The 16,791-nt window shown below is 38.0% G+C and overlaps 2 protein-coding genes across 8 annotated transcripts in view; one reads left to right on the top strand and one right to left on the bottom strand.

Annotated features, from left to right (window-relative positions):
• Positions 1 to 104: 104 nt before the first annotated feature.
• Positions 105 to 13,783, top strand: ap5z1 (adaptor related protein complex 5 subunit zeta 1). Of its 3 annotated transcripts, XM_027159278.2 has the most exons (19): positions 105 to 668; positions 967 to 1,107; positions 1,614 to 1,800; positions 2,235 to 2,379; positions 2,486 to 2,598; positions 3,418 to 3,586; positions 3,754 to 3,801; positions 4,563 to 4,703; positions 4,783 to 4,820; positions 5,248 to 5,410; positions 5,779 to 5,957; positions 6,049 to 6,191; positions 7,502 to 7,654; positions 7,816 to 7,927; positions 8,133 to 8,230; positions 8,383 to 8,515; positions 8,602 to 8,816; positions 9,620 to 9,926; positions 12,335 to 13,783. In XM_027159278.2, exons 1-18 carry the CDS (start codon positions 628 to 630, stop codon positions 9,888 to 9,890), a joined length of 2,490 nt encoding a protein of 829 aa, XP_027015079.2. In that variant the 5' UTR covers positions 105 to 627; the 3' UTR covers positions 9,891 to 9,926; positions 12,335 to 13,783. The 3 variants fall into 3 exon arrangements, with proteins under 3 accessions (XP_027015079.2, XP_027015078.2, XP_027015080.2); XM_027159277.2 differs by lacking the exon at positions 12,335 to 13,783 and having other exon boundaries at positions 107 to 668; positions 9,620 to 10,462; XM_027159279.2 differs by lacking the exons at positions 3,754 to 3,801; positions 12,335 to 13,783 and having other exon boundaries at positions 110 to 668; positions 9,620 to 10,462.
• Positions 10,569 to 16,791, bottom strand: part of mmd2a (monocyte to macrophage differentiation-associated 2a) — an 18,583-nt gene continuing 12,360 nt past the window's right edge. For all 5 annotated transcript variants that reach the window (XM_047807753.1, XM_027159282.2, XM_027159281.2 and 2 more), the window contains 5 exons: positions 14,815 to 14,975; positions 12,612 to 12,686; positions 12,367 to 12,468; positions 11,842 to 11,911; positions 10,569 to 11,291 (listed from right to left, as the gene is read on the bottom strand). In XM_047807753.1, coding sequence (XP_047663709.1) covers positions 11,097 to 11,291; positions 11,842 to 11,911; positions 12,367 to 12,468; positions 12,612 to 12,686; positions 14,815 to 14,975 — 603 coding nt within the window. In that variant the 3' untranslated portion in view covers positions 10,569 to 11,096. The remainder of the gene's footprint in view (positions 11,292 to 11,841; positions 11,912 to 12,366; positions 12,469 to 12,611; positions 12,687 to 14,814; positions 14,976 to 16,791) is intronic.

Below are 16,791 nucleotides of genomic sequence, written 5' to 3'. Positions count from 1 at the left end.
TATATATATATATACACACACACACACACACACATAGATATATATGTAAAATGTGTGGGGTTTTTTGGGTGTGTTTATTTTACTGGTCCAATCTGGCAACCCAAGAACTATCGTTGCCAGACATTTAAAGATTCCACAGACACTCGGTGTTGCGTTACTTCAGGGACCGTCAATCAATTACCTATTAAATTATACAAAAAAAAAGTTATAAAAACATTAATATAGCATATAAAAGCCCTCAAATGCAATCCGGAGAGATAAATCTTATTAATCTCAGCTAGTAAAATATTTCTGCCTGGATCTGGAATCACTGCGTCACACGGCATTGAAGCTATTGGGAAAAATAACCCTCCAGAACTGTGTATCAGTCAGTTGCACATTTAGCGACGGTCCCTAAGTGACACAAACACAAACAATATCAAGAGCTCTGTACGCCTTAAGCTCACCAGCACGTGACAGTCTAATATGCTAATTTGGAGCGACCAATGAGCGGGGTTTTGGGCGTCACATGACTACTCCAACGCGGAACTAGCAGTCACGTGTTTGATACAAACACCTTTGAGTGTAAATATTTGACATTTATATGCATTAAAGTCACTCTGATGTGGTTGGGGTTGTTGCTTCAGTATGTACGCTTCAGGATCAGAGAGTTTAATCAAACAGGCGAGGTATGATGTTTGGATATCTAACTATCCTGTTTGTTATTAAAGACTTTGTTTATTTTAAAGGGATATTGTGTGTGTGTGTGTGTGTGTGTGTGTGTGTGTGTGTGTGTGTGTGTGTGTGTGTGTGTGTGTTTGTTCCTGTCTCTAGACTATTGTGTGTAAAGACTCGTCTAATTAAAATCCCTCTTATTAAATCTGCAAGATCGATCAGATATCCTCTGTCACTCCAGGACCCAGGTCTGAGTGGTGAAATGGTGACACTGACTTATGATCATGGCTTCATTTATGTTCTACATTGTAGAGAAATACAGGAGGAGGAGCTGCAGAAGTTTTATGGTCGTGTATATAAACAACTTCATTCTGGTAAAGAAGCTGGAGGAGAGGTGATCGATTCCCTACAGAGGCTGCACTTGATTGTTTCTGCTACAAAATATGCCAGATTGTAAGTTGCTTTATAACTTCGATACCCAGTGACACCAAACACACACGTACACACATGGCGACAGTGTATGTAACACCTCCAGGGTTGTGGGTTCGATTCCTCTCTCTCCCTTCTGTAGGTGGAGTTTGGATTGTGCTCCCTGTGTTTACGGTTTTATTCGGGTTCTCTGTTTTCCTTCCCCAGTCCAAAGACGTGATGTTGGCAGATTGGCATCTGTAGAATTTGTCTGAATGTGTGTGTGTGTGTGTGTGTGTGTGTGTGTGTGTGTGTGTGTGTGTGTGTGTTTGTGTTTGTGATTGTGATTGTTCCCTACAATGGTTTGGTGCTTCATCCAAGATTTTCCCCCAGCTTGAGCTTCGAGACTTAAGTTCCTTGTGACACTGCTTTAATCAGACATTATTAAAATTAGATCCCAGTTGCCATTCTACTATCACAATGCTGTTTTGATACAGTGTCTATAATAAGCAGTAAATAAAACACAATTCTATGCCGATCTCCTTTGCTAGACTTCCTCCAGACCTGGTAAAGAAGCTCCAGATGCTGCTGCGCTCCCCATCCTGTCTGGAGCAGTTACAGGTTCTGTCCTCTTCCATCCTCAGGGAGAGTTTACCTCTCAGTCTGAACAATCTGTCCACAGAGCTGAGCCAAGACAGCAGAGCTCTCAGTTATCTGGCCAGTGTAGTGCTCACACAGGTAAATTCCTCTTCACCCTTCACACACTGCTTCAGCTTTAACCCTTTACTACATTTCCCTTAGTAGCACCTACAATAAACAGACACCAATTAAACACAGACAGAAAAGGAAACCAACAGTGTGCTTATATTAGATCACATGACTTCGCTCTTTCTCAACTGTGAAATCACAAAATAATAAATAAATAAAATATTTTCGACAAAAGATTAAAGACTTAATCTTCAATGAAACAGATATTTATTTATTGGTTTATTTACTATCACTAATGCATGTTGTAGCCCCAAAACAACATATTCAAATGTACGTCCTTTCACCAAAAAAATAACAATTAAGTTTTTAATAGCTTATCGTGCTCCATTATAAAGTAAGATGTAACAAAGTGTTCAAATATTTTATGGAAGGTAGAGGGTTATTGTACCTCTTTTTTTCTTCAGGCTGGAAGCAAGGATGATCTGCTTCCTGTCTGTCAGTATTTACTGAAGTGTCTGGAGTCACGGCAGCCTGAGACGCAGGTCCCCAGACACACGCTTCCCATTCTGTCTAAAATGTATAGCTTCTCTCCAGATATCCTCACTGAAGGTGAGCTCTTACGGCAGCAGGATGATGAAGACTTAAATGATGAAGACTTAAAATATTGTCCACAAAATTAGTTTGTCTTGTAATACTTTGTGTGCGCTGATCCCAGATCAGGTGAATGTGGTCAGTCGGAAGCTGGCTGACTGGCTCCGATATGCCAGTATTCACCAGGGAGCCTCCATGTCGTCTGGGGGATTTTTCACCAGTCCAAGAACACGACAGGTAAAGCACGGTAGGGATTAGTGATATTGTTAGAAATTACATCACTGGAAACTCATTTGTTTTGAATTTTATACACTTTTATAATCCAGACCAACGTTATTGATGCTCACAGTAACAAGCTACTAATTAGACAAATAAAAAAAAAAATCTCTTTTGTTTAGTGTTAGTTTTTGTCAAAGTTCTTGGTGGATATGCCAGCTTACCTTCACCTGGTATCTCCTAAACTTAATCTAATCCTTTAAACTAAACATTTTAGGTGTACGTTCAGTTATAAATTCACTGGTCACTTTATTAGGAACACCTGTACCCTTCATAGACATATGGAAATTTGGTGAACTATTCAACCAATCATGTGGCAGCAGCACTATGCATAAAGTTATAAAAAAAAAAAAAAATGAATATCTTCGGTTAATGTTTACACTAAACTGATCTCAGTGTGATTTTATTTGTTATTTAACAGTTATTGTTGGTGCCGTATGGGCTGGTTTGAGTATTTCTAGAAGAATCGCTAAAAGTTACTCTGAGTGAACTAGAAAACATCCAGTAAGCATAATATACATAATCATACAAGGTTTTATACATCGTGTTACTTCTACATGATGATCTGAATATGCAGGGGTTGGGCTGTTCCTATTAAAGTGTCTGCTGAGTATAGATCTAAATTAAATAGCCTATGTTTAGATCAAAATGGCAGAACCTTTATACCTGGTCCTTTTTTTAAGGCTTTTTTAGGGTCGCAGGTGAATAATTACAACAAATGATAACAAATCGTATTTTTAACGGAAGTGTAAGTAAAGGACTGCGTGATGTTTCCTCCAGCCAGCACTGATGACTGAAGTAGATGGAGCAGTGGCAGGAGATTTCTTCACTGTGTTGTGCGTGGGGCAGAGCTACACCGAAGACCACTGGATGAACATTTACACTTTTTCCATGATCAAGATCTGGCTGCTTACCTACGACACAGATGGCAGCTCAAATACAGAATCAGGTAACGAGATAAATGATGACATAAATTATGTTTTTGTTTAGTTGCGGATGCTTCGTGCAGCCTGGGTTGAGTTTGGGAGCTTTGTGCTTGATACCATCCCAACAAGCAATTGTACAGTTTCCTTTACGACATGAAGAAATGACCGATCTGATTTTTACTTTCACTAGCTCAGCTAAAAACAGATCAGGTCATACACACAAGTCCACCGCAGCAAGGTAAGCAGCAAGTAGCAGGCTTGACTTAAATCCGACTTACTGTATAACAATAATTAGAATTTGTTTTCCCAGCACTGGTCTGCTTATAATCCTGGCTAATCATTAGAAATGATAAATCCAGGCTGGTTTTAGTGCAACGATTTACCTCGACATAGTGATTACCAGGACCTGCTTTGTGCTTCCATGTTCTAATCACAATAACCGAGCTTTTATGTGCTGTGTCTTTGTTAACAGATCAAAATTGCTATAATAATTATGATAATTATTCAATATATTTAGTGAATAAAAGATGCCCTCATCCCTTAAACTGACTTAATCATTCATTTATTCATTCAGTAACAATACTGAGTGTGCAAAGGGCTTCATGTACGCACACACACACACACACACACACACACACACTCATTCACACCCATGAGGATGTCATACTTCAAACCTACCAGTACTGGTGAATGGAGAGGAAAGTCTATGTCCATGAGGACCTGGGGACATGAAAACTCAGACAATTATCATGCTGCCTTGTATTGATTCTTTTTCTGATATGGACCCTTTTTTTTTTTGAAAATTTTTTTTTTTCAAATTTGACTCTTCACTTTGATTCTTTACCTGAAATTGATTCTTTACCGCAAATTGATTTGTTTCCGCAAATTGAATCTTTATCTCAAACTGATTCTTTACTGCAAATTGAATCATTATCTAAAGATCGGTTAACTCAGACTGACTCGTCTGTTTCCTCATCTGTTCGCTCTTCTGCTGTGTAGATGACCGGTCTGAGTTGGACAGTTCGGTGATGTCCATGGTGTCTGCAACCTCCTCGTCCAGTCGAATGCTTCCCCCAAAAGAGCGTCTGAGGGAGAAAGCCTTCGAGTATTGCCATCGGCTTATCGAACAGAGTGACCGGAGTGAGTTCACCACCACACGCTCATCTCACAGTGTGGTTTTGCTGAAGCACTTTAATGATCGTTCTTCGTTTCATTCCAGAGGCTCTGAAGAAAGCAGATGCAGAGCTACAGAAAGCGGTAAAGACATTTCCTTTCAGTCCATACAGAGAACTCATCATCACAGAACATAATCAGATCTCTGCTTTATCAGTTACCTTTTCATTCAGGGGTTTGGAGTTTGTTTCCTTCAGACTAAAACGGGTTGGAATGAAAAAGGTGTTAAAATGAAAGGGTTTAAATTAAACTTCATAAAACGTCATGTATTAAGTAAACAGCAATCAGAAATATCACCAGATACGTTGATTAGTGTTGAGAAAACAGAAAACACCAGTTAAATACATGCTGCACATGTTCTGTAAGATTTATGTGTATATATATATATATATATACATATATATATATATATATATATATATATATATATATATATATATATATATATATATATATATATATACACACATATATGTATATTGTTTTTTTGTTGTTTTTTTAAATTATCCAGTGCATTGTGGAGTCAGTGTCCATAATGGACATCATCTGCAGTGTGGATCCTTCCTACGTGTACCGTGGCTTTCCCTGTATCAAAGCGCTATATGGCAGGCTGAGTGCAGACCTGGCTTTTGCTCGAGTCCTGCTGCCCATCGCTCAGTTCTACCTCAACCACAGTGAGTATCCCTCTTCCTGCAAGCAAACCTCTTCTTTTCCCTGAAAGGGCTTTGAGACAATTCTAACATGCATGCTTGATCATCTGCATGTGAAATGCAGAGAGTCGCACGTTTCCATGTATGACATTTGGCAGCCGCCGTTATCCAGAGCCACAAACATTCAATCTCATTTTGTACAACTGAGGGTTAGGGTTAAGGGCCGTGCTCAGGGGATTCAAACTCACAACCTTCTGTTCAGTAGTCCGACACCTTCGCCACTAAGCCGCCACATCCCCACTTATCGCACGGAAATGCTGCACCTGTCTCAAGATTTTATTAATAGCTAAATATCATTAATGTAAGGTTTAGTTTTGACGTCGTCCATCCAGGCGAAACCGCTGCTGTGGAATCGGAGGCCGTCTTCTGCCACCTGTTCAGCCGTTTCCCAGCCGATCTCTTCAACGAGCCCATGCTGGCCTACGAGTTTGTCCAGTTCTGCCTGCACAATGTGAGCGTGCTGCAGGAGAAAGTGGCCATGTACAGGCACAGCTTCCCTAACCTGCTCAAGGTGACCTTTCCTCTCCTGCTCACTTTAACAGTAGATAGATATATAGATGGAGTGATGTGAAATAATTTACTCTCTGTGTATTGTTAAACAGTTTCTGGCGTGGAACAGTCCGGGGCTGATCTCTGAGTTTATGGAGCTGCTGCCTTCGCTGTTGGCTACTGAAACGGCGATTGAGTTGCTTCACACGCTGCTGGATCTTCCCTGTCTCGCTGCAGCCCTGGATCTTCAGCACAGGTTGCTAGGAATTGGGAATTAAACACCTAATACCTGATTATTCTTGGTTAACCATATATATGTATACATATATATGTATACACACATATATACAGTACAGACCAAAAGTTTGGACACACCTTCTCATTCAAAGAGTTTTCTTTATTTTCATGACTATGAAAATTGTAGATTCACACCGAAGGCATCAAAACTATGAATTAACACGTGTGGAATTATATACGTACATAACAAAAAAAGTGTGAAACAACTGAAAATATGTCATATTCTAGGTTCTTCAAAGTAGCCACCTTTTGCTTTGATTACTGCTTTGCACACTCTCGGCATTCTCTTGATGAGCTTCAAGAGGTCGTCACCTGAAATGGTCTTCCAACAGTCTTGAAGGAGTTCCCAGAGATGCTTAGCACTTGTTGGCCCTTTTGCCTTCACTCAGCACCCCATCACTCTCCTTCATGGTCAAATAGCCCTTACACAGCCTGGAGGTGTGTTTGGGGTCATTGTCCTGTTGAAAAGGTGGTGTGTCCAAACTTTTGGTCTGTACTGTGTGTGTGTGTGTGTGTGTGTGTGTATGTGTATATATATGTATATGTATATATATATAATATATACACACATACGTTTTCAGAATTCATTTCATTTTTGTGCAGCGCTTTCAACATTTATCACAAATGCATACGAATAAATTCAATTTTAATTTAAATTAAATGGAAAATGAACATAAAGGAATAAGACTAGTTAGTAGACAAGGAAGGGATTTGAGTGAAAAGCAAAATCATTCGTTTTTTTTATCGTCGGACCCTATTTTTTTTAATAACGAAGCTATTATTGAGATCAGATAAATATTTTGCTAACAGATCGGAGGAGACGCACATACGGATGTGACGTATACCATTTTACACAATGAAAATGATTCACGTCACACAAAAACTTCAAGCAACAGTACAGCAACGCTTGGCATCAGCGTGTCCTGTTTATATCGGAAATATTTTGTTTCTAAAGAGATTTATTTATTTATTTATTTATTTATTTATTTATTTGTTTGTTTATTTATTTATTTATTTTAAAAAGAATAAACCAACAATATAATGAATCAAAAGAAAAACAATTCGATCGATCAATTGTCAAAATGCTACTGTAGTTAAGGATTTGATGCGTCATATCAGAGGTTTATTTCACACACCTCGCTCGGTGATTTATTATAGCAGCAGATATTTTGAGAGGCAGTGCCGGGGTTCTACAGAAGCTGGACTGGGAAGCACTGTATTAAGGGATTTGATGGTTTTAAGCTGCAAGCGTGATGAATTTCACTGCAGGTCGGCATGGTATCAGGTCGCAGATCGTGCCCTGTGGGACCAGCAGGGTTCTAAGATCACAGCGTCCCTGGATGCCTTTCGCCAGCCTTCCTACAGAGGTCTGTTCCTCTACATCCTCAGACCGGAGGCAGGCACCGGAGACACGATCGACAGGTGATAGGAACAACAGATTCATTTATAGAAATGAATAGAAATAGTCCACCCTGTATAACGGTTTTTTGAACATTATACAGAAATTGTTTGCTATTTACTGTTTGTTATTGTGAAAATGTGCTGTAAACCTTTGGTGCTGTGGTGTTTTGACTGCTGTGCAGGTTGAGTATGCTTCACAATGCTCTGGAGGGAATGACGGAGAGTCCTCGCGTGCTGCGCTGCGCTCAGATTGTCCCTGTCCTCTTACATGTCTACTTTAATACGATCACGCAGGTAAGATCCGGTATGCAGACACGACAGGAGAGGAAGAAACAGAGCGGTAGCTCACTGGTTATATTCAATGTGCTACTGAATAAAACGTTGTCAGGTTAAATCCCGACACTTTATATCAAGGGCCCTAGATATCTCATTATATACTGTACACAGTTGTATATAATGAGATAAATCTAAGTTCAGCACTGCTGTGTTGTCATTTTAGATGGCTGATGGGAAGATGATGAACCAGCTGCTGTTGGTCCTGTTGGAAAGAAGCAGCCTTTTATACAAGATAAAGAACTTCAGCGCTGAAGTACAGAGGTCAGTCACTCCGAATAATCCCTGTGTGCGCTTGTTGAACGTACCTCCTATAGACGTTATCTAGATAATAGTGTGTGTGTGTGTGTGTGTGTGTGTGTGTGTGTGTGTGTGTGTGTGTGTGTGTGTACCTGATGGCTTACAATGTGCTGTAGAGTGTTCAGCACACAACTGCAGGTGCTCTGCAAACTGCACCCAATGCTGATTGTCGACCAGTACAAGGAGCTGCTGGAATTCACCAGCACCACTACGAACATCTACACTAAAGAGGACTTCTACACACACGTGGTGAGGCAGGAAACTAATAGAAGGTGTAGCTAATAGAAGGTGACACCGCACAGGTGGGTCTAACAGGTGTGTATGTCGTACTGTAGGTGTGGGTAATCGGGGAGTATTTGTCCCTGTCCTATGACCCTCGTTGTACCGTGGAGCTGATAACCTCCTTCTTTGAGGGACTCGAGGCGGTGTTGTTTGAGATCACACAGGTACGCCAGTCTGCCAGCCCCCTGAGCTACACGCCACGACTGCTCACCGTGCTCATGACGGCCCTGGCGAAGCTGGCGTCCCGCAGTCAGGACCTCATTCCCCGGTACGTCTCTCGTCACCGACGCACGTTTCACAAATAGTAATATTAGTGTTATATTGCTGATTTCTAGGCACAGTAGAGTAGACTGGCATGTCGATTATTACACATACAGTCGGGAAGAAGTTTATTTACATTATTAACTAATATAGCGGTTATAACATAAGCTATAAAAGCAGCTCGCTCTCATTGATTATTGTCCAATATCCGCACACCTTGTGATGTTTTATTTCTTATATACACGTATTGCCTCGTTCACCTGTAGTGGTGATAAAGCTGTGTAGTTCCACCATTAATAATCAGGGCAGTTTAGTTGTGGGCAGAGACTGAGGTTAGGTTTAAAAAAAATGAAAAAAAGTTTTGCAAGTGAATGATTGTAATAGGAAAGTATGTATATGGAAATATAGCATACAATAGAAAAAATATTATATAATAGGTCTTTTAAAAGTGATTATCTGACCCTGTCTGTCTCTCTATCTGTCTGTCTGTCTTTCTGTCTGTCTCTCTCTCTGTTTGTCTGTCTGTCTGTTTAACTGTGTCTCTGTTCCTCTGTCTGTCTGTCTGTCTGTCTGTTTAACTGTGCCTCTCTGTCTGTTTGTCTGTGTCTCTGTCTTCTCTGTCTGTCTGTTTGCCTGTGTCTCTGTCTGTCTGTCTCTGTCCCTTTCTCTGTCTGTTTATCTGTCTGTCTCTCTCTCTGTCTTTCTGTCTGTCTCTCTGTCTGTTTAACTGTGTCTCTGTCTGTGTCTGTCTTGTCTGTCTGTTTGCCTGTGTCTCTGTCTGTCTGTCTGTCTGTCTGTCTGCCTGTCTAGAGCGTCACTTTTCCTGTCTAAGATGCGCTCGTTTGCGCTCAGCGGCCGCGTGGCATCGTGCTTCAGTGAGGAGGACAGCGAGGAGATCATCACACGATCCCACGAGCTCATCAACCTTCTCAAGCTGCCGAACGTAGCGCAGTTCGTGTTAACGCCGTCCGCTCAGGGTGACTGTCCACGCTGGCACCGAGACACCAACGCCGCCCTGCCACAGCGCATGAGGGCTATCAGCGGCCTGCTGCAGTCTCACTCCAGCTTCCTGCCAGCTTAGAGCACCTCGCTCACAACGCCACGCCGGCTCAATACAGTACGAGACGTCACTTCAGTCACAATCTCTCAATTACACCGACTTATAGATCATTTTCTGTCGTGAGAACCACAATGGTATTAAAAAGCTTTGTGCATTTGTATTGTTGAGAGCATTTAAAGCTTTTCAAATGTTAAACACATCACACTTTTTCACTGCAGTGCACAAATGTGTTTGTTGTGTAACAGCTGAAACTCCTACACACAAGCTCTTCAGTCAGAGGTCAACAGAAGCAGCTCTGACACACTTACTTATTTCTTCAGTGTTGCTTGCGGTGCTGTTTGTTTTTGTTCGTTCGTTCATTTTTTTAAAAAGAAGTGAATGTTTTCCATACACACACACACACAATGTTTTTTTTTGTTGTTTTTTTTAATCATTCTTATAATTCAGCAGCAGTCAACTCAAAGGACAAACACTATAGACATCCAAAGCACCTTCCTTGTGCAAAACAATGTTTGTGTACAAATTCTGTACTGAATGCTGTGTAACGTAAATCACATTGTGCTTTCAATAAATTAACAACTAGATTATTCTAAGTAGCTTTCCTTGAATTTCTTGGAAAATAAATGCTTTCTGTAAATTAGAAAAATATATTTTCCTCAGTAGAATACAACCTTCAGGTGTGTTGAGGACATCGACGAAATGACTGACAGTAAATTCTGAATACTTTATGAAGGAAGGCGTCCGATCTAATCTTCACAGAGGGTGCGGGTTTTCGTTCCTGTCAAGCAGGAGCTGCATCTGATTCCACCTGTTTGATCGGATGATCTCAGCTTTCAACGGACCTTTACGGTTTCTCACCCTTTTTTTCAGTGTGAGCCGCTTTAGAATGAAAATCCTCCATATGCCTCAAACTGGATGAGTCTGATTCAATAGTTGGAATTGTTCTAAGCATGAAATCTCTCCATGTCTAATCAGCAGTCTAGCCATGATGACTATACACTGCTGAGAGATTGCTATAAGGTGTTGCTGTGAGTTAGTATTTTATTAATTTGTTTTCTGCGATCCCCAGGTTAATACCTGGTGTGATATATTCAGATATAGCTTTTGCTTGGTTAGAATGAAGACCTGCATCCACGTCAAATCTTTCTGGATAAGATCGGACACTTCCGATTTAACACGCGACATGTGGTGGCCTCATGGCTTTATGTTCATCAGCAGCTTTGTGTGTCACCTCACGTGGCTGCTCCCTGTCGCATACAGATACTTCCAGATAGCATAATAGTGTATAGTTGCTCCTATAGCCACGAAAATGTGCCAGATGGCGTGAGCGAAAGGTACAAGGCCGTCACTCTTGAAGAAAACCACACCTAAGCAGTAAAAGACTCCACCCAATGATAACTCCAGCACGCCCTCCCTGTTCGGCTGGAAGACAGAAGAAAAGAAATCCTCATCACTGAAATACAATGAGTCTACTGCATATAAGACATACTATATTTTTGCATGAACTATATTATTGGCGGTGAGAAACAATGTTATATGAGGAAAGAAAAAACAAAACTATACAAAACATGAAGAAAAAACAAGAAAAATTAAATAAATAAAACAAAACAAGAAAAGAAAACAAGGGGAAAAAAGAAAAGTAAAGAAAAAATGAAACAAAACAAGAAAAGAAACATGAAGAAGAAAAAAACAAGAAAAAAAGACAAAAAACTAAATAAAACAAGAAAGAAAGAAAATTGAATAAATAAAACAAAACAAGAAAAAAGAAAGAAAGAGAAATTAAATAAATAAACCAAAACAAGAAAAGAAACATGAAGGAAAAAAACATGAAAAAAAGAATAAACAAAACTAGTAAACAAAAAAATGAAAAAAAGAAGAAAAAAACAAAATAAGACAAAAATAAAGCAAGAAAAAAAAACAGAATATTGAATATTAAATAAGAACTCTGTACAATGATGTCTTTAGCTCTTACCATTGACAGAAGCACGAATGCAGGAACAGCTCCCATAACTGTGTAGCAAATCAGGTCCAGTATCTTATTCCTAAAACATAATAAATAAGGGGTCTTATTTATATTTAAAAAAATAAAGGTCTTATTTAAACACAATCACATAAACAAAAAGGAAATAAGATGCTACACTAAAAGGTCACTTCATTCTAGCTACAATTTTAAATATTAATTAGATAATCTTGGAATTCTGAAAATGACCCAATGTATTTTTCTTATTGTCACATATTACAGTCGACTGCAATCTTTTCTCTTTTTCTTGTTACACTCTTCTTATCCTGTTGTGTTTTTTTGTGCGTGAGTATAACTTGTGTACTTGTGTAACATGTGTAACTTATGTTCTGCCTGAAAATCTAGCAGGAATGGCCAGCAGCTATATCGGCTATATCTATGTACATCTTTCTTTCCACTGCCTCACTCTCAAGTAAATCTCTCTCTTTTTCTGTTCACCATGCAGCTGAAACCTACGAAAGAAAAGAAGCAGCGTACTTTTCATGGAAGAAGAAGACATAAGCTGAGCCCACACAGGCCATGATCCACACCAGCCAGCGCATGTGTGCCGCCCAGGGGCCGAGCTCTCTCAGGTTCAGCCTGCACACAACACCCACATTAATACACAACCTGAAAACAAACACACCTCTACTGACTGTAGAGGACACACAGGATGTCTGTATTTTTTTTGATATGCGATCGAGCATTATAAACGTGCACACATCTACACATCCGGCACTCACCAGGGGGCATAAGAGGCAGCGATGAAGAAATAAATCACCATCCTATCACACATGTGGAAGCGCTGCTCTACAGTCCTGTCAGAGCACAAGAACATTTTAGTCAGTTTAGTTTTAGTTTTATTTACTCTCGCCTGGCTGATTTTCTCTTCGTGCTTTAGCAGTAAGCAGTCACACATGAAAAGACATTAAAATCTGATGCGCATGAAGTAAAGAGAAACCCAACATGAACCGACAGGCCTACGGTAGTCAGTTCCTCTAAACCTGTAATGGAGAGCGAAAGTGTATTTACACATCAGACAAACATCACATCGCATTTTACTTTCATTTCTTTTCCTTCTATGGGATGTAACACAATCTGGATCTGGATTTTTTTTTTTTAATGCTCCAAATATCCATAACTGTATCTCTAGTCTGATTTATACCCAAAGTTTGTTTGTTGGTTTCATTAAATACTCACTCCTTTACTTTACTCCTTGGAAACACAGCACAAAAAGACAGATATCTTAAGATATCTTAAATTCACTCAGATCTATTTAGTATTTCCTTTTATAAGAATTCAATAAGCCAAACCTAAGATTTTTATTCATTTGGACTAAATTCATTTGTACGTATTCAGATGGCGGATCATTTTTTTCAAATTTTAAGCACTGTTAAGTAAAATTAGCAGGCAGGTGAATAAAAAATGGAACGCTGGAAAGAATTAATGTGTGGACAAATCTTATAACAACAAGTAGCAATAGATATAATTAGATTTTTTTATTTATTTGTTTGTTTGTTTGTTTGTTTGTTTGTTTGTTTGTTTATTTATTTATTATATTTTTGGGGATATTTTGTTCCTGGCCATAATATTTTTAACTCTTTAAACGTCTAGATTTCCAGATCTGGTTATCTGGACTATTAAATTACTAAAGTGTTAATAAATGTTAATATGCATGTTTGACCTGCAAGCTTCATATCTGAATACTTGCTACACGACAAGATCGCCTACGTACGGATCTCCAGTTTGTTAGAAGTCTGTTAGCATTCTATATCACAAAGTGAGAGCGTTGTCTTTCTACATTTGTAAAAAAAAAATGTTATCTGTCTGTTTTTTGTATAGCATATTCTTATTCTTTTACATCCCTACAACCTACAAACATTTCTTTTTTTCAGATTTGTTTTTCAATTTTTTTTGTCATTTAAAAAAAATCTATTTTTTTTCATGTTTTTTATATTTTTACGTCATTATTATTTATAAGTTTTTCAACATTTTTTTTTCTTCAAGTATTTACATTTTGTTCCACTTTGTTCGTTACGTTTTTCAAATGTTTTCCTTTTTTCCCCCCCAAGATGTATTTATTTTCTTTACAAGCTAGCATACACTCTTTCACTCTTTTGTATGCAGCTTTAGACTTTAGTCTGACTCAGAAGAAGACATGCATAACCTCTTTCTCTTTCTGACTTTTTTTTTGTTGTTCAGCAGATTGCCAGTATTTACATGTAGGTAAAGCTGTGTATAAATACTCCTACACCAGTCTGACAAGTTTCCAAGGACTTTGTAGGTTCTCCGTAGAAACAGTTACTGAGTGGACAAACATGGCGAGAGGAAACATTCCCAGATCAAATAAAGTCGCCTTTAATCCAGATTGAACTAACAGTTACATTAAGATGTGTTCAAATAGCAAATCAAACTAAACTTCTCAGAGAGCAGAAATGGGTTTGATATCAACATTTACATTAAAAAAGATTTGTGTGAGAAAAAAAAAACATTTCTTTTTTTTTGGTTTTTGGGAACATTTCCAAAAAACATTTGCACAAAAAAATGGTTTGGGAACATTTCCAAAAAAAAATAAAAAGTTTTTGCCTCAAGTAGACCAGATAAGAACAGAAATATTTTTGAAAACTACAAATTCTTAAAGCCCTGTGTATCTACTTTTATAGAAGTCATTAGACGTCAAAGAAATTCAGTGCTACACAATTACTACTTAAACAAATACCATTTCTTGGCCTGAGGGAGAAACAGTTAATGTGGAGATAAAGAATTTTTAAAACCTGGAACTAATAACTGTATCATCAGCTAAGACAAGACAAGACTAAGACTCTAGTTACAGGAACTGTTCTTATCACCTTCATATCATGTTCGTTGACGCTGAGGGTGTGTGTGTGTGTGGGGGGGGGGGTGTTTACATATTTCTCAGAAAGTAAAGCTCCATGATCTACTTACTGCAAATGACTCTTCTTCCAGCTGACAGTGTGGAACATGGTGGACATGATGAACAAACCCGACAGCCCGGTGCCATACAGCCACGCTGTGATGCTTTCCCATTTATCATCAGACAGCAAGTACAGCAGCGAACTGCCCACGATACTGGGAATAATCCAAAACTAAGAGCATAAAAACAAACAAACAAACAAACAAATAAATAAATTATATATATATATATATATATATATATATATATATATATATATATATATATATATATATATATATATACGTATATATATATATATACGTATATATATATATATATACGTATATCTATATATCTATATATATATATATATATATATATATATATATATATATATATATATATATATATCACATCTTTTTTTAGATCTCTGGGTGATAAAATAGTTCCATGGATCCATTTCTGTGGTTAGGAAAAATACCACAAAGCCCAATATCATTTGAATATAATTTACAAGTCTGGTTCCTTATTTTTATTATAGGGAAAACATACAGTGGGTCTGAGGTAGTCATGGCCCTGTGACTTTAACCTCTATTCATCTGGAAATAAACCTTTAACAATTGTCAGTGATGTCGTCGTCAACCGTTTGTAACAGTCCAACAATAAAGAGACAGGTCCAGTCAATATTAACACACTGCCTGGTAAACCAGCACTTCCTGTTAAGTAATTATTAACAAATACAGTAACAACAACAAAACAGGATCCTTGTATGAATTCTAAGTCATTAAGTGCGTCTTTTTAACAGATTCTGCAATCACCGAGTCAACAAACCAAGACACGCAAGAGAAACGACGCATCATATCAATCTCGTGCCATACAAACTCCTACTGTGGGTCAGGTGTCCTGTTTAAAGGAGGTCAGAGAGGATTTTCTGTCAGAGACGGCTGTGTGTGTGGGGTCGTGCCAGATGTGATCGCATGGGAGGAAGATTAGAGAGCAAGCAGGATGTTATCCAAACAGCAGCACTGCTACAAAACCACAGAAACACAGCCATAAAAAACAACTTGCCATAAACACAAAATGCAGGTCTGACGAATAGGAAGGAGGAAATGACTGTATGACTCCAGGAAAATAAAATCTGGATATTAATCTAAGATATTTCTATTCTCTGTATTCTATACTGGAATTGTTGCATGCTATGTGACCAGTGATCTGAGAGCACACAGCTGCCAAAAGAACATTACTACAGTAAGCTACAACATGGTCTCAGAATTCTCGAACACCGCCTGACGTCTCCTGAGACAAAAGTCAAATGAAGTTTAGAGGAGTTTATCGTGCTGAGGTTGTTCACTGTAATGTAAGAAAGAAAGAAAGAAAGAAAGAAAGAAAGAAAGAAAGAAAGAAAGAAAGAAAGAAAGAAAGAAAGAAAGAAAGAAAGAAAGAAAGAAGGAAGGAAAGAAGGAAAACAAAAAATTAAAAAAGAAAGAAAGAAAATAAACAAAACAAAAAAGAAAGAAAGAAAGAATATAAACAAAACAAGAAAGAAAGAAAGAAAACAAAAAATGAAAAAGAAAGAAAGAAGGAAAACAAAAAATTAAAAAGAAAGAAAGAAGGAAAACAAAAAATTAAAAAAGAAATAAAGAAAATAAACAAAACAAAAAAGATAAAAGAAAGAAAGAAAGAAAGAAAGAAAACAAAAAAATGAAAAAAAAGAAAGAAAGAAAAAAATAAACAAAACAAAAAATTAAAAAGAAAGAAAATAAAACAAAAAAGAAAGAAAGAAAGAACTTTGCTAGATAGTTATAAAGCTAACATTAGCTCCAGCTAACTGTATAAACTGCATATAGCTTGTTAGCTTATTGTTTAGACTTATCTACTAATACTAAATTTTCTTTAAATAAATCTACACAACCTGCACCTGTGAACATGACCTCTCTAAATGAACTTGAACCTACACCGTTTACTTATCACTTTGATTTATCATTAGAACGGCCAATTTCTGCTTG

Source organism: Tachysurus fulvidraco, chromosome 24 (assembly GCF_022655615.1).
Source record: "Tachysurus fulvidraco isolate hzauxx_2018 chromosome 24, HZAU_PFXX_2.0, whole genome shotgun sequence".
Lineage (NCBI taxonomy): Eukaryota > Metazoa > Chordata > Actinopteri > Siluriformes > Bagridae > Tachysurus > Tachysurus fulvidraco.
The sequence above is the reverse complement of the archived record's forward strand: the minus strand, read 5'-3'. Positions and strand labels throughout refer to the sequence as shown.

Coding starts and splice junctions, on each gene's coding strand:
- ap5z1 (XM_027159278.2), top strand. CDS start 628: ATGTACGCTTCAGGATCAGAGAGTTTAATCAAACAGGCGAG. Junction 5,411..5,778: donor TCAGTTCTACCTCAACCACA/GTGAGTATCCCT, acceptor TCGTCCATCCAG/GCGAAACCGCTGCTGTGGAA. Junction 6,192..7,501: donor GCCCTGGATCTTCAGCACAG/GTTGCTAGGAAT, acceptor ATTTCACTGCAG/GTCGGCATGGTATCAGGTCG.